The following is a 17,500-nucleotide window of genomic DNA, read 5'->3' on the forward strand; positions in this document are numbered from 1 at the left end:
TGTTGTTTCTGAGTTGGTCCACAAACTGCATTATTTCTGCTTTCTGTGATGCTTTAGAACAAATATTGATGCTGGAATCTGGAACAAGTCTGACTGATATCTGTTCACACGGATCACATGACGGTGCTTCTGCTGTGAAGGTTCAGTTTGTGAGCCGGGTCGATGGGATGGAGGTTAACAGGTCTGATCTCAGGTTTGTTCAGTCAGACATGAAGCTGATTCATCCTTCCTGTCGTTTTAACAGAACGGGGAGCAGATCCAGATAGAAGAACGTTCTGTGAAGTTCTAGTCAGTGTAAAGGTTTTCTTCTTGAAGGTTACAGAACTAAAGATGTTCTAACAATGGTTTGTGATAAATTCAAACGTTCTCACAGCTGAATGCTTCTCTGATAATGTTCCTCCTTCATTATCATGGAACACTGTGGGAACTTTTTACAGATTCTATAATGTGTTCCCGAAGCAACATCCAGAAAACATTCTCAGAACATAGCAGCCAGAATGTTGTACCTTTGGGAACAGTACAGGAAGGTTTGTAGAGAACATTCTGTCATCTGAAAAGGTCCTCTAGAGCAGTGGTTCTCAACCCTGTTCCTCAGGACCCCATGTCCTGCATGTTTTAGATGCTTCCCTGCTCCAACACACCTGATTCAAATGATCAGCTGGTCATCAAGCCTCTGCAGAAGCCTAATGACGAGCTGATCATTTGAGTCAGGTGTGTTGGAGCAGGGAAGCATCTAAAACATGCAGGACATGGGGTCCTGAGGAACAGGGTTGAGAACCACTGCTCTAGAGGAACACTCTGGAACGTTTCCCTCAACAAAAAGGCCAGATGTTCCACCTTTCAAACATTACATTGCAGGAACATCATAAAAAATTCTGTATCAGAAACAATCTGTCCTCTAAGGCCTCGATAACTTCTGGAGAACTTTATTTTGAACCCTGGTTTGAGAAACTTTGTCCTTTGATGAACGATTCATAACGTGTTCCTCAGTAACATCCCCAAAACGTCCTCTAAACACTGCCGGCAGAATGTTCCACCTTTGCTAACGTTACTGCAGTCCAAGAACATCGTATGAAGAGCGTTCTGCCATCTGAGGCCTTGATAACATCTTAAAAACGTTTCCTGAACGTTGCTTTGAGAACATCCTTCCTTCCTGCCTGCTGATGATCTCATGATTGTGATCCTGCTACAAATCCACCTCTGAGGACTTATCAGGACTTATCCATCAGAAATGATCCAAGGAACAGCTGATTAAACTGTGGGGGGGTTTCTGAGTCCCATCAGTTCCTGCTACATATTTAGGTCACGTGATCCGGTATCCATACATGACGTACACATGCAGAACACACGCCTGAGCTCAGAGCAAGGTCACAGTAGTTTTAGCATCTCTATCACCACATCAGAACAGGACAGTGACAGGAGAGAGTCTGATAAAAACTCATGAAACGTCACCAACAGGTCGACTGTCAAAGTGTTTCTGGACCTGCTTTCATCCTCAGGACACTAAAACTGTTTCTGATGGAGGACAGGAGTAAAGAAGGGAAACATAAAGGAGAGCTTACCAGATGGACCCGGTACAGGATGCTGATCCCCAGAGTCATGAAGGGTTTGGAGAAATCGATCACCTTCTCTCTCTGAGGTGATGGTGAAGCCGGCCACCGCCAGGTCGGCTTTCTGCACAGAGACAGGAAAAGACGGAGGGAAGATCTTAGTGAAGCCTTCATGTTTGAGCCACAAACCTACAGAGCTGAGAGGGAAAACAACAGAAAGATAGACAGGAGTAAAGAAGAACACATGAGAGGTGGGATTCAGTCGATCTGAGATGCTTTCAGGTTCACCGGTGGAGCGTGAGAAAAACAAGACAGACTGGGAATGAGGAAGAGGCGGCGACATAGATAAATAAATCAACAAATAAATCAACATCAGAGGAGCAGAGATGCTGGAAACCCTGTGGAGGCGAGAAGAAGAAAGAAGAGGTCATGTAGGGTGGAGGACATGAAGGAAAAGAGACGAGCTGGACGGAAACATCTTTAAAAGTTCTGGAGTCATTTTGAACAAAGATGAGTTTCAAGTTCTTTTAGACAAGTTTGTTGATCATTTTTGAAACAAGCTGGAGTCATTTTGAACAAGTCTTGATCCTGTTTAACAAGTTTTCTTTGTCTTAAAATTTATTTTCCAAGTTATTTAGAGCAGTTTTGCCATTTTGGACCCTTTTTTGGGTCACTTTGGACAAAGTTAGGATCATTTTGGACAAGACTTGTCATGCTGAACAATTTTTGAGTCATTTTAGTCATTCTGGACAAATTTCTGAGTTCTTGTGGACATTTTCTGAGTCATTTTGGACACTTTTAGTCATTTTGGACAATTTTGTGATGTTGGACACATATTCTGTCATTTCAGAGAATTCTGCGTCATTTTGGACAAGTCTGTATCATGTCGTAAATTTTTTGAATACTTTTGACTATTTTTATGTCCTTTTGATCATGTTTGGAGTCATTTTGGACATTTTTGCATCAGTCTTGGGTAATGTGAAATAATTTTGGACGAGATTTGTGATGTTAGACAATTTTTGAGGCATTTTGTGAACTTCTTAAGTCATTTTGAACAATTTTGAGGCACTTTTACCAAGTTTTGAGCAAACTTAAGCAAAGTTTGAGTCATTCTGACCAACTTCAGTTTAATTTTGAGGGATTTTGTACAATTTTATGATCTTATTTAGAATATTTCTGAGCCTTTTGGCTTTCAGGTTCACTGACGGAGCGTGAGAAAGTGAGGGAGGGACGGTGAGATAAATAAACAGACAAGTAAATCAACATCAAAGCAGCGACAACAGGAGGAGGAGGAGAGACGCTGGAGGACGTCAGTGGAGATCTGAGAGGAAATGAGATCCAAACCCAGAGGAGGAGAGAAGAAGAAAGACGAGGTGATGAAAGAAAAGCTGGAGTTCAGGTGAAGAGAAAGACTCAAACATGTCAGAAAAAGCAGATTAAAAAGAGGCAATCTAAAGTCACTAAACAGAACAAATATTTTGGAGGATTCAGAGAAAACACAGCGAGTGGAAATGTAAATGTACAGAGATACTTTGTTGTTCTGCTCCTAATGATTCTCATTTATTCTGTAATGAGAAAACACTTTAATGTCTTTCAGAACAACACAGTGTTTTCCTGTAATGATATTCTCTCTGATTTTACCCTCAGAGGACAACTTTCCCTCACAGCTCGCGTTCAGTTTAATTGCAGCATTACAGAAGGCTTATTAGTAAGTTTTTAACTCTTTATCTTCTGGTACACGTATGAGAAAATGTCCAAAATAAATAAGAAATGGCTTGAAGCTCGTCCACACCTACGAAAAACTTGTCTAAAATTATTAACCGAGTACAATATGATTTAACATTTGCCCCAAAAAACAAAAACCTGCCCAAAATGACTCAAAATTCATCTAAAACGAATCAAAATTTGACTGGAATAACTGGAAACTGATCCAATACAACAAAAACCTGACTCAACCTGTCCAAGATGAACCAAAAAATTATCCAGAATGTCAGAATAAACACCCAAAATGACTTAAAAACTTGTTTAAAATGCCAAAAATGATGAAAAATGGCTCAGAAATTAGTAGTTTAGCCAAGTTTTTGTCATTTTGGACAACAATTCTTGAATCATTCTGGACATATTTTGAGTCACTTTGGACAAGTTTGGTTATTTTTGACAATTTTTGATTCAGTTATTTTTGAGTCATTTTGTACAGATTTTAAATGATTTTGCTCATATTTTGTGCCAATTCTCACATATTTTTTGTCATTTTGGACAGATTTTGAGTCATATTGGATCATTTTGAAGTTTAAATTTAGCCGCTGGCCTCCATCCTGTCCTTAAACCGTTAAATTTACGTTTCTGAGCTCCAGTTTGTCCCCACAGGAGCTGAAATTAACAGCAGCACCTTTGTTCCACATGTTTTGAGGCGTCTTTGCAGAGATCGTGGAGCTTTTTAATGATAATATTGATTTTCATTGTTGGGGCTGTTACCCGTTAACCGTGGATTGTTCCATGCGCAGCTCTCTGCACTAAAAACTGCCACATCAGAGCTTCTGTTCCCAGCAGGGGGTTGTGGGTAATCCTGGAGCTCATCCTGGTCCCATCGCATTCACCGGGTACCGACAGAGATTCTTAGAACCACCAACCCTCTACTTCTCACAGACTGATAAAGAATCAGACTGAAAACCTCCCAAAGTTTGTTACACACGTCATTTAGGAGCAGTTTTGCCATTTTGGACATTTTTTGGGCTAATTTGGACACTTTGAGTCATTTTTAAACAACTTTGAGTCATTCTGGACTCACAGTTGTTTTGGACACGCCTCGTGTCATGTTGGAAAACTCCTGGAATACTTTTGAACTGTTTTTATGTTTTGACCATGCTTGGAGTCATTCTGGACATTTGGATAATGAAGTGGAAGCAATGTGAAATAGGACATAAAAGTTATTGTGGATTCAGCTGCATTTAGTCCATTGTGTTCTCCAGGTGATGAATCTTTGGTGGTAGCAGGCATTAGAAAACTGAAAGAAAACAAGGGAGGTCTGACAGGTTTTCCATGACTGATATACATTAGCCCTCTAACATCCAGAATGACAGAAAGACGATGCAAAAGTTGCAGATTTCCCTCCACCTTGCTCGTCTTCAGTCCCGTTTCTGTGAACATCTGGACTGATCTTTGTGTTTGGGTATAAACGTTCTCCTAAAGTGAATCATGTCGTCCTTAATTTCCCCTGACGGTGCAGGTGAAGATCTGCTGTTCATCCAGCATGCAGCTGCTCAGAGCCGTCTCACGTTGACACGAGCACAAATTAAAGACATTTAATTGTTCTCGTGTCAAATCAAACACTTTTATACACTTTATTTGAACTTTTTTTACCGAGGAAACAACATCAAAGTCACGTTTTCTTCTCCGGCAGCGACACGAACACCAGGTCTGACCTAAAAGCTCGCTGGGTAAAACACGCAGAGTGAAAATTAAGCTGAAGATAATCTCATTAAGGTTGGAGTCAACAGAGAGACAGAGAGTGGATCCATGGAGCAGCGTTTATCTGGACCCCAGACGCCTTTCTGCTCCTTCATTAACACCTCATTGATTAACGAGGAGACCACTCGTTAAACCAATTTCACCCACTTTCATCAGGCTCCCGGGCCTCGTGGAGGACAAGGTGAGGGAAACTGTGTGTGCACGGAGTGTGTGTGTGTGTGTCTATATGTGTGTGTGTGTGTGTTGTGTGTCTATATGTGTGTGTGTCTGGATGATGTGTGTGTGTGTGTACATTCAGACCGTTTTAAATACTTCCACCTTTAAAATTTCCAAATGAGTAAAAGCAGGAAGAAGAGGTTACAGAAAAAAGTGTTGTGTGTGTGTGTGTTGTGTGTGTGTGTGTGTGTGTGTGTGTGTGTGTGTGTGTGTTGTGAGGGTAGCAGTAGAAGAGGGTAGATGGAGGTGAAAAGCGTTTGTGATTTTTAACCACATTTTGCATAAAATGAATAAAGAGTCTCTGGCTGCAGATAAAAGTGTTGTGAGTACCTGCTGGTTTGTGTGTGTGGTGTCATGTGGCATGTGTGTGTGTGCATGTGTGCATGTGTGTGTGTGTGCAGTGGGACCCGCAGTGTAATTGAAACAGTTCTGTATCATTAGTAAGAAAAAAGGCCGTTGATTAGCCTCTTAATGAGCTGCTGGTGTTCCATTTCCCCTTTCTGACACACACACACTGTCACAGCTGTATGTTGTGTGTGTGTGGTGTGCGTGTGTGTGTGTGTTTTCTGTGGATTAGTTGTACCCAGCGCTCTCATGAGGACCCTCCTTATCAGTGTTTCTATCAGAGCAATCAGCAATCAATGACTGAAAATGACTCAGTTTCACTTTTATCTGTTTATTTTTCTGTCTCGTTTTGGTTATTGAGTGTCTCGTTTTTGCTGTTTTGGTGTCTTGTTTTGGTCTCCTTGTGTCTCGTTTTTGCTGTTTTGTGTCTTGTTTTGGTTCTCCTTGTGTCTCGTTTTTGCTGTTTTGCGTCTTGTTTTGGTCGCCTTGTGTCTCGTTTTTGCCTGTTTTGCGTCTTGTTTTGGTCGCCTTGTGTCTCGTTTTTGCTGTTTTTGCGTCTTGTTTTGGTCGCCTTGTGTCTCCGTTTTGCTGTTTTGCGTCTTGCTTTGGTCGCCTTGTGTCTCGTTTTTGCTGTTTTGCGTCTTTGTTTTTGGTCGCCTTGTGTCTCGTTTTTGCTGTTTGCGTCTTGTTTTGGTCTCCTTGTGTCTTCGTTTTGCTGTTTTGCGTCTTGTTTTGGTCTCCTTGTGTCTCGTTTTTGCTGTTTGCGTCTTGTTTTGGTCTCCTTGTGTCTCGTTTTTGCTGTTTTGCGTCTTGTTTTGGTCGCCTTGTGTCTCGTTTTGCTGTTTTGCGTCTTGTTTTGGTCGCCTTGTGTCTCGTTTTTGCTGTTTTGCGTCTTGTTTTTGGTCTCCTTGTGTCTCGTTTTTGCTGTTTTGCGTCTTGTTTTGGTCGCCTTGTGTCTCGTTTTTGCTGTTTTGCGTCTTGTTTTGGTCGCCTTGTGTCTCGTTTTTGCTGTTTTGCGTCTTGTTTTGGTCTCTTGTGTCTCGTTTTTGCTGTTTTGCGTCTTGTTTTGGTCGCCTTGTGTCTCGTTGTTGCTGTTTTGCGTCTTGCTTTGGTCGCCTTTGTCTCGTTTTGCTGTTTTGCGTCTTTGTTTGGTCTCCTGTGTCTCGTTTTTGCTGTTTTGCCGTTCTTGTTTTGGTCGCCTTGTGTCTCGTTTTGCTGTTTTGCGTCTTGTTTTGGTCGCCTTGTGTCTCGTTTTTGCTGTTTTGCGTCTTGTTTTGGTCTTCTTGTGTCTCGTTTTTGCTGTTTTGCGTCTTGTTTTGGGTCGCCTTGTGTCTCGTTGTTGCTGTTGTTGCGTCTTGCTTTGGTCGCCTTGTGTCTCGTTTTTGCTGTTTTGCGTCTTGTTTTGGTCTCCTTGTGTCTCGTTTTTGCTGTTTTGCGTCTTGTTTTGGTCGCCCTGTGTCTCGTTTTTGCTGTTTGCGTCTTGTTTGGTCTCCTTGTGTCTCGTTTTTGCTGTTTTGCGTCTTGTTTTGGTCGCCTTGTGTCTCGTTTTTGCTGTTTTTGCGTCTTGTTTTGGTCGCCTCTGTGTCTCGTTTTTTGCTGTTTTGCGTCTTGTTTTGGTCGCCTTGTGTCTCGTTTTTGCTGTTTTGCGTCTTGTTTTGCGCCTTGTGTCTCGTTTTTGCTGTTTTGCGTCTTGTTTTGGTCGCCTTGTGGTCTCGGTTTTTGCTGTTTTTGCGTCTTGCATTTGGTCCGCCTTGTGGTCTCTGTTTTTGCTGTTTCGCTCTTGTTTGGTCGCCTTGTGTCTCGTCTATTGGCTGTTTTGCGTCTTGTTTTGGTCGCCTTGTGTCTCGTTTTGCTGTTTTGTGTCTTGTTTGGTCGCCTTGTGTCTCGTTTTTGCTGTTTTGCGTCTTGTTTTGGTCTCCTTGTGTCTCGTTTTTGCTGTTTGCGTCTTGTTTTGGTCTCCTTGTGTCTCGTTTTTGCTGTTTGCGTCTTGTTTTGGTCGCCTTGTGTCTCGTTTTTGCTGTTTGCGTCTTTTTTTGGTCGGCTTGTGTCTCGTTTTTGCTGTTTTGCGTCTTGTTTTGGTCGCCTTGTGGTCTCGTTTTGCTGTTTTGCGTCTTGTTTTGGTCGCCTTGTGTCTCGTTTTTGCTGTTTTGCGTCTTGTTTTGGTCGCCTTGTGTCTCGTTTTTGCTGTTTTGCGTCTTGTTTTGGTCACCTTGTGTCTCGTTTTTGCTGTTTTGCGTCGTTTTGGTCGCCTTGTGTCTCGTTTTTGCTGTTTTGCGTCTTGTTTGGTCGCCTTGTGTCTCGTTTTTGCTGTTTTGCGTCTTGTTTTGGTCGCCTTGTGTCTCGTTTTGCTGTTTTGCGTCTTGTTTTGGTCGCCTGTGTCTCGTTTTGCTGTTTTGCGTCGTTTTTGGTCGCCTTGTGTCCGTTTTTGCTGTTTTGTGTCTGTTTTGTCGCCTTGTGTCTCGTTTTTGCTGTTTTGTGTCTTGTTTTGGTCGCCTTGTGTCTCGTTTTTGCTGTTTTGCGTCTTGTTTTGGTCGCCTTGTGTCTCGTTTTTGCTGTTTTGCGTCGTTTTGGTCGCCTTTGTGTCTCGTTTTTGCTGTTTTGGCGTCTTGTTTTGGTCTCCTTGTGTTCGTTTTTTGCTGTTTTGCGTCGTTTTGGTCGCCTTGTGTCTCGTTTTTGCTGTTTGTGTCTTGTTTTGGTCCTCCTTGTGTCTCGTTTTGCTGTTTTGTGTCTTGTTTGGTCTCCTTGTGTCTCGTTTTTGCTGTTTTGCGTCGTTTTTGGTCGCCTTGTGTCTCGTTTTTGCTGTTTTGCGTCGTTTTGGTCGCCTTGTGTCTCGTTTTTGGCTGTTTACATCTTGTTTTTGGTCGCCTTGTGTCTCGTTTTGCTGTTTTGCGTCGTTTTGGTCGCCTTGTGTCTCGTTTTTGCTGTTTTGCGTCTTGTTTTGGTCTCCTTGTGTCTCGTTTTTGCTGTTTTGCGTCTTGTTTTTGGTCGCCTTGTGTCTCGTTTTGCTGTTTTGCGTCTTGTTTTGGTCGCCTTGTGTCTCGTTTTTGCTGTTTTGCGTCTTGTTTTGGTCTCCCTTGTGTTCGTTTTTGCTGTTTTGCGTCTTGTTTGGTCGCCTTGTGTCTCGTTTTGTGCTGTTTTGCGTCTTGCTTTGGTCGCCTTGTGTCTCGTTTTTGCTTGTTTTGGCGTCTGCTTTGGTCGCCTTGTGTCCGTCGTTTTTGCTGTTTGCGTCTTGCTTTGGTCTCCTTGTGTCTCGTTTTTGCTGTTTTGCGTCTTGTTTTGGTCGCCTTGTGTCTCGTTTTTGCTGTTTTGCGTCTTGTTTGGTCTCCTTGTGTCTCGTTTTTGCTGTTTTGCGTCTTGTTTTGGTCGCCTTGTGTCTCGTTTTTGGCTGTTTTGCGTTCTTGTTTGGTCTCCTTGTGTCTCGTTTTTGCTGTTTTGCGTCTTGTTTTGGTCGCCTTGTGGTCTCGTTTTTGCTGTTTTGCGTCTTGTTTTGGTCGCCTTGTGTCTCGTTTTTGCTGTTTTGCGTCTTGTTTTGGTCGCCTTGTGTCTCGTTTTTGCTGTTTTGCGTCTTGTTTTGGTCGCCTTGTGCTCGTTTTTGCTGTTTTGCGTCTTGTTTTGGTCGCCTTGTGTCTCGTTTTTGCTGTTTTGCGTCTTGTTTTGGTCGCCTTGTGTCTCGTTTTGCTGTTTTGCGTCTTGTTTTGTTGCCTTGTGTCTCGTTTTGCTGTTTTGCGTCTGCTTTGGTCGCCTTGTGTCTTGTTTTGCTGTTTTGTGTCTTGTTTTGGTCGCCTTGTGTCTCGTTTTTGCTGTTTGCGTCTTGCTTTGGTCGCCTTGTGTCTTGTTTTTGCTGTTTTGCGTCTTGTTTGGTCGCCTTGTGTCTCGTTTTGCTGTTTTGCGTCTTGTTTTGGTCGCCTTGTGTCTCGGTTTTTGCTGTTTTGTGTCTTGTTTTGGTCGCCTTGTGTCTCGTTTTTGCTGTTTTGCGTCTTGCTTTGGTCGCCTTGTGTCTCGTTTTTGCTGTTTTGCGTCTTGTTTTGGTCTCCTTGTGTCTCGTTTTTGCTGTTTTGCGTCTTGTTTTGGTCGCCTTGTGTCTCGTTTTGCTGTTTTGCGTCTTGTTTTGGTCGCCTTGTGTCTCGTTTTTGCTGTTTTGCGTCTTGTTTTGGTCTCCTTGTGTCTCGTTTTTGCTGTTTTGCGTCTCGCTTTGGGTAGCCTTGTGTCTCGTTTTTGCTGTTTTGCGTCTTGCTTTGGTCGCCTTGTGTCTCGTTTTGCTGTTTTGCGTCTTGTTGTTTCGTTTAGCAGACATTAAGATGGACTTTAACGTCACGTTTCAGTGATGTGACGATTGAGTTTTACCTCTCAGCATTCCAACTAAATGCTAACAGAAGCGTGTCAGATTTACAGAGCACAGAAATTAACCTCTGAAAATGAAGCTGACATCAAACGTCTGCTGACTGAGCATTACTCGTGTCAAATGATGTTTTTTGGGTGAAAGCTGAAGGCAAACTGCAGTTTCTGCTTTGAGGCGTTTTGTTTCCTCTCATCTCTCCAGTGAAGGTGGAGAAGAATTCAGGAAAGAAGTTCTCAGATGTTGTTCATTTATTTGGGACCTAAGACTAAATCCTGTAAAATATTTCAGCAGAATTTTCAGTTTTCACACCTGGGACTTTGAATAAAGTAAACATTTTTACCAGGAAAGTCCCATTTAAGGTTCAATATTTCCTAGAAATAGAACTCTTAAAAACGTGGGTTGAACGCTGACAGAATAGTTTTACTTTGCATTTTAATAAAGCTCAAGCCGAAAATAAAGACACGATCAAAAGAAAAGAAAGTGGCTTTGTGCTTGTAAAATATCCACTGTGTCCATGTTGCCCTGAACTTTTTCATGTTTTTAAATGGTTTTAATATAAACTTGGATTTCTTGTGGAGCTGCTTCACTGACTTCCATAATGAGCCTCTTTTTATTCATGTTGGAGTTTCCAGTTTGACTCAACGTTTCCAGCCTTCTCCTCCAAATATCCTGCCTCTGATTGGACAAACCACTCGGCAGCCGTCTGCTCCTGGATTTAAAGCCGGACCAACATGGCGGCTCGGTCGCAAACTTTCTCTTCTATTACGACAACAGTTCAGAGAAAAGTATTTCTGAAAGCATTGGAGGTGAGAAATAATCTGCAGCAGCTGAATATGTCCTGGTTTTAGTTCACCGACGGCTAGTTTGGGGTTTGATCAAAGTTTCGTGATGGTCGGACCTCTTCAAGATGCATCAAATTTGCACAAAGTAGAAGTTGAGTCTACTTTATGCAAATGAGCAGACCAGCATGCAGCACGGTGCATGGCCTTTACCTGAAAAGATCCACACTGTACAGAGATGTCTTAGCTCGATAAACGGCTCATTAGAAAACGTAAAGTTCATTGCAGCTCCTCAGAGGAATAGCAGTAGAGGAGAACAAACACCCTGTTGGACGTCTGGATGTCCGGCTCCCTGTCCAAACCGTCCTCGTGCTGCACAAACGTCTCTGTTCTCCTGGTCTAAACACTGAAGACACAAACACACTCCAGCCGACTCCTCTCCTTATCGTCTTTTCTTCCTCTCACAGTTTTCGTCGCAAGCAATTCTCTGCACAGCTTTAATTAGACTCAACTCGACTTAAAATGAGCCACTTTCCCTGAGAAAACAACTAACGGGGGAAATTGGGCTTCAGTGGAGCCACTTAATGCGTCCTCAGCATCTCAGGGCCGGCGACGCTTCGACTCCTGCATAATTGGACTCTGGTGCTGCAGTTTAGGACGCCGTCAGCATCTCCAGCCCTCACCCCGCCTGTTGCCATAACAACTAATGCAGAAGCAGCGTTGGAAGAATCACTGAAGGATGCTGGAGTCGTACATTGACTCGGTCGGAGCGTCTGAGACACTGGAAGACGACCAACACCGATGCTGGATTTCTCTGTTAGTTACAGTAGGTACAGAAAGTATTCAGACCCCTTGAAATGTTTCACTCTGTGTCATTGCAGCCATTTGCCAAAATCAAAAAATTAATTTTATTTCTCATTAATGTACACTCAGCACCCCATCTTGACACAAAAAACAGAAATGTAGAAATTTTTGCAAATGTATTAAAAAAGAAAAACTGAAATATCACATGGTCAGAAGTATTCAGAGCCTGTGCTCAGTACTGAGTAGAAGCTCCTTTTCAGCTCGTACAGCCATGAGTCTTCTTGGGAATGACGTAACATTTTTTTCACACCTGGATTTGGGGATCCTCTGCCATTCTTCCTTCCAGATCCTCTCCAGTTCTGTCAGGTTGGATGGTGAATGTTGGTGGACAGACATTCTGAGGTCTCTCCAGAGATGCTCAATTGGGTTTAGGTCAGGGCTCTGGCTGGGCCAGTCAAGAACGGTCACAGAGTTGTTCTGAAGCCACTCCTTTGTTATTTTAGCTGTGTGCTTAGGGTCATTGTCCTGTTGAAAGGTGAACCTTTGGCCCAGTCTGAGGTCCTGAGCACTCTGGAAGAGGTTTTCCTCCAGGATATCTCTGTACTTGGCCGCATTCATCCTTCCTTCAATTGCAACCAGTCGTCCTGTCCCTGCAGCTGAAAAACACCCCCCCACAACATGATGCTGCCACCACCATGTTTCACTGTAGGGATTGTATTGATCAGGTGATGAGCAGTGCCTGGTTTTCTCCACACATACCGCTTAGAATTAACACCAAAAAGTTCAATCTGGGTCTCATCAGACCAGAGAATCTTATTTCTCATAGTCTGGGAGTCCTTCATGTGTTTTTTCAAATTCTATGCTTTCATGTGTCTTGCACTGAGGAGAGGCTTCCGTCGGGCCACTCTGCCATAAAGCCCCGACTGATGGAGGGCTGCAGTGATAGTTGACTTTGTGGAACTTTCTCCTATCTCCTGACTGCATCTCTGGAGATCAGCCACAGTGATCTTTGGGTTCTTCTTTACCTCTCTCACCAAGGCTCTTCTCCCACCATTGCTCAGTTTGTCTGGACGGCCAGGTCTCGGAAGAGTTGCGGTCGTCCCAAACTTCTTCCATTTGAGGATTGTGGAGGCCACTGTGCTCTGAGGAACCTTGAGTGCTGCAGAAATTCATATTTAACTTTAGCCAGATCTGTGCCTTGCCACAATTCTGTCTCTGAGCTCCTTGGGCAGTTCCTTCCACCTCATGATTCTCATTTGCTCTGACATGCACTGTGAGCTGTAAGGTCTTATATAGACAGGTGTGTGCCTTTCCTAATCAAGTCCAATCAGTTTAATTAAACACAGCTGGACTCCAATAAAGAAGCAGAACCATCAGGAGGAGGATCAGAAGAAATGGACAGCATGTGAGTTAAATATGAATGTCGCTGCAAAGGCTCTGAATACTTCTGACCATGAGATATTTCAGTTTTTCTTTTTTAATACATTTGCAAAAATTTCTACATTTCTGTTTTTTTCTGTCAAGATGGGGTGCTGAGTGTACATTAATGAGAAATAAAATGAACTTTTTTGATTTTGGCAAACTGCTGCAATGACACAGAGTGAAACATTTCAAGGCGTCTGAATACTTTCTGTACCTACTGTAACTTTCTCAAACCCATCCTGTCTCATTTCTACTCATTTCTCACTGCAGCATGAAGTCCTGCACCTCTACAGAAACAGAACAACCAGGGCTAGAAGCAGAGACAACTCTGAAATGTTTTCATGACCGTTATGATGCTCAGGAGTTCTGATCATTGTATTCTGACTTGGAATTTATATTTTTATTTACAGTATTTCCCTGATCAGATCTTTTAAACTTTCATTTTATTTTGATGTAATTTATTTCCTTCACCTAAGTTTGACTCTTATATTTGCATTTTGCTCATTTAAAAACATGAAACTGTGTCTTTTGTTGTGCGTTTGTACTTCAGTTTGTTTCATGAATATCTGCTTTCATGTTCTAAAAGAAAATCTCTTTGTGCTGAAGCTTGAAAAGGCCAATAAATCTCATAATTATGACGGCATTTGGAACATTTCGAAAAGCTCCCGAGCTGTGAAGCAGGCCAATGTTTTCAAGGATATTTTTGCTCTTGTTTTGAACGCAAAATTCACAAAAATAATAATTACGGCAGCAGCACAATGTGAGCCTCTGTAGTTACTGGAACGGTTCACACTGTTCATGAAAAATCATTTAAAGGCAGAAATTTCCAAAGTCTGAGTGGAAATATGAATGAGACAAAAGAAAGCTGATATGAGTCTAAACACCTTGATACTGACACCTGTTGTCTCAGTGGTGCCAACTCCTCAGTAAGGAGAGCTGCTATTGGCTGTCCTAAGAGTCGCTAGATGACATCATCGCCTAGTTTGCATGTTTCCATTTTCCTGTAATTGTAATAGACCTTGTAGAAGAGACAAAAAGTGAGTAAAAGCAGCTTAAATATGTTTACAACTAGAGGCTGAGTCAAATGCAATCATTTACTTTAGATCAGTGTCCAACATGCGGCCCGTGGCCCAGAAGCAGTACAGTACCAATATTTATCAGTCTGAGGCCTTCCTCCTATACTCACCCTGTTGATCAGCTCCCCCACCATCCCGGTCCAGCTCCCGTTGGGCTCCGGCGCTCCGTACAGCCCGTCGTCCACCAGCTTGATCTTAAAGGAGAACTTGAGGATGTCGGCCAGCTCCCGCAGCATGTCCACGCAGAAGCCCTCGTACTGGTCGTTGCCCTGGAAGTCCTGGTAGTTGGACTTACGCATCACATATGGGTTTTCCTGTCAGAAGAGAAGCAGCAGGTTCAGACACAGAGGAGCACCACGATGATGTTTAACGCCTCGGTACGACAGGCTCTTTACCAGGATGGTGGTGACGATCAGAGACTTGTTAGCCAGAGTCTCTGAGGCATTCAGGTCCAGAGAGGTGGAGTTCATGGCCAACGTGTTGTTGGAGTACCAGATGCCGATCTGAGGAGGAGAAGAAGAGGCAGGGTATGTCATAAAAAACCCTAACCTGTTCCTGCAGATTATAACGACCTCCTCTGTTACTAGTCACCCAAACCCATCAGAACCCAGCTGTTTAAAGGTGCTTTTCACAGTCAGAAAGTTCTGCATTAGAGCTGCTTCTCCCAGGTGAATATGGGTCACAGAAACCCTGCTGAAATGATCTACTTCCTCAAAGGATGAAGAACTGGTGGAAACTGGAAACAGGAACATCTTCAGCATGATGAGTACATCTGGGAATCTTGTCCATCAAGATCAACCTCGGTCACACACCGCGGTATCAGGCATTAAAATGAACCAGAAACTGAAGAAAAAAGGTGGTCTACCTAAAAAAATGCAATTAACATTCACTTTTCTAACTTCTTAGTTTTGTATTGAGCAGAATGAGGTTTTTGAACTCATGCCTTCCTACAGCGTGACGGTTTGTCTGTGTAACAAAGCATTTATATGATGAAGGTTTGGCACCAAAATGTCAAAAAACAAGAGCATTTCCACAGTTAGACAGCATGCAGGAGTCTGTTTAGAAACTTCAAGGCTGTAGATTTAACCTGAAAAGACTTCCAAAGATGCAGTTTATACATCTACTGGATGAACTAAAATGCCTGAAATAGTTTGAAAGCTCCAATCAAATATTCTCTCTCAAACCAGAAAGATGATGGAAGATGGTGACAGCTGGCAGAAGATGGAGAAGTTTAGAAGCCGAGTGAACGATCAGAAGCTAAAGTAGGAGGTGAAGGACGGAGGTCAGCAGACAAACAGATGAGAGTCATTAAAGCGTTATGAGGAGCAGGTGGAGGAAGCTGAATAATGATCGCTGCACAATCGATGCCAGAATCAATGAGGGAGGATCCGACTCCTCCCGGCTCGTTAGGAGGGTTAAACCAGGACATAAATACACAGTGAAGCAAATAAATACTCTGCTGACCGTACACCCTCCTCATCCCACCACCTGACCCAGCTCTGTTTGTTTGTGTATCTATCAGCTGTTTGTTTGTGTATCGATCAGCTGTTGTTTGTGTATCGATCAGCTGTTGTTTGTGTATTTATCAGCTGTTGTCACCATGGAGACCGTCTGATGAAGAGCAGGAACCACTCCTTCCCTGACGGCCATCATTTCTTCCTGCCATCATGTCCAGCCTCTCCCATCTATCTTATTGCTGTTTTTGCTTTGTTTACCTTCTGAAAAAAACACTTTTCCAACACTGTCACACATTGTTTCCACCCAAACTCCACAGCTAAAGCCCATCTCTGCTCCTTTTCTGAGTTTCTATCATTAAAAGTCCACTGACTGACAGAGTTTTTTCATCATTCCAACGTTTGGGATGTTTGTGAACTCTGGACACTTCTGAAGGCCAACAAGGAGGGTCCATGTTTAAATCAGAACACAGGATGAATTTGCTTGAAAAAAGGTTGAGACTGTTTAGAATGTGAGCCAGACCCCCGATAATCATTCACACTGCATCTGGAATCAAGACAATAATTATTAAAGAAAACACAAAGAAAACTACTAACCAACTAATGTGAACGACGACTATGGATGGATGGATGGATGGATGGATGGATGGATGGATGGATGGATGGATGGATAGATAGATAGATCCAGGTGATTCTTGTGTAAATACAGCCAGTGGATCAGTACTCTCAGCTATAACTGCACCATGGGGACTAAAGAACTCTCCAAGACTTTGTGGAAGGTTATTGAAAAGCAGGAGTCAGGGGACGAATTAAAGAAAACGTCCGAGTCTCTGAATATGCTCTGGAGTCCACTTAAACCCATTATGAAAAAATAGAGGGAAAATGGCACAAGGATGAATCTAGTGTGAGCAGGACTCCACAAAAACTGAGGGACTGAGCAAGAAAGAGACGAGTGAGGAAGGCCACCAAGACTACCATACAGCAGTCTCTTCTTCTCCAGTTAAAGTTTGATGGAAGAGAAAAAAACTGCAATTAAATCTGGACTAGAGTTCAGCAGAAGACATGGAGACTCTGAAGTCACCTGAAGAAGGTTCTTTGGTCTGAGGAGACCAGGATGGAGCTTTATGTCCATCAGACTGTTGGATGGACACCAAACCCTTCACATCATTACAAACATCTGCACTGTGAAGCACGGAGGTGGCAGCATCATGAAGGGATGCTTTACAAGGGCAGGGGGTAAAATAAATGCAGCAAAACACAGAGAAACCCTGGAGGACGATCTGAAGCAGTCTGAAGAGAACTGAGAATCTGAAGATCTGTTTTCCAAAAAGACAATGACCTGAAGAATAAAGTTCCACAGAAGTGATTTAAAGTCAACAAGGAGAATGTTCTGGAGTCCACATGTCAATCCAGCTCAGAATCTGTGATCTTCATCCACAAACCTCCTGTAACCCCACAGAGCAGAACGGAATTCATTTTTAATTAACTAATACTACTTTATAGAAATCTGTTTTTACCTCGCATGAAAGAATCTTTTCTTCTGAATTCATGTCAAAAAAGCTAAAAGCAACAAAAAGAAAAGAACTTGCAAATGAACGAACATATTCCCTGCAGCTTTTCTGGTACTGCGTTGGTTTTCACACCAGAATGTGTTTTGATCCGTCTTTAACCTTCTGACAGGTTTGAAAAGCACATTATCTTTATAAAAAATTACCAAATGTCAGATTTCTGACAGTCCCTGAACTACTCATGTGTGACTGAACTAAATCTGAGCTGCTGGTCATTTGCTCTACCCAGTTTCTGTAAAAAAAAAATTAAAAATTGCAATCCTCGGTGCATCTGGGAAGTCGTTAATATCTCAGATGTGAACAGTCATGTGAGTAAACTGTAGGGACCAGTCAAGTCAGACAGTGTTTCCAGGAAGGAGACAAAACAAATTATAAATGTGAGGCGTTAAGTCTCTACAATCTGGGGCTCAGGGGGTTAAATCTGTTTTACTTTTCTGCCCTTGTGAAGCTCTTTGTAACTTATATTCTGAAAAGTGCTC

At 42.7% G+C, this 17,500-nt stretch overlaps 1 protein-coding gene and 1 pseudogene across 1 annotated transcript in view; both read right to left on the reverse strand.

Moving 5' to 3' along the window:
* LOC127536844 (eukaryotic translation initiation factor 4H-like) overlaps window positions 1–1,327 on the reverse strand; it is a 21,225-nt pseudogene extending 19,898 nt beyond the window's left edge.
* Window positions 1,328–1,457: 130 nt separating this feature from the next.
* LOC127536845 (glutamate receptor ionotropic, kainate 5-like) overlaps window positions 1,458–17,500 on the reverse strand; it is a 55,338-nt gene continuing 39,295 nt past the window's right edge. Inside the window, 4 exon segments of the mRNA XM_051958179.1 lie at window positions 1,458–1,638; window positions 1,640–1,674; window positions 14,110–14,313; window positions 14,395–14,502. Coding sequence (XP_051814139.1) covers window positions 1,467–1,638; window positions 1,640–1,674; window positions 14,110–14,313; window positions 14,395–14,502 — 519 coding nt within the window. The 3' untranslated portion in view covers window positions 1,458–1,466.

The sequence above is a fragment of the Acanthochromis polyacanthus genome, chromosome 13 (genome assembly GCF_021347895.1).
Source record: "Acanthochromis polyacanthus isolate Apoly-LR-REF ecotype Palm Island chromosome 13, KAUST_Apoly_ChrSc, whole genome shotgun sequence".
Classification (NCBI taxonomy): domain Eukaryota; kingdom Metazoa; phylum Chordata; class Actinopteri; family Pomacentridae; genus Acanthochromis; species Acanthochromis polyacanthus.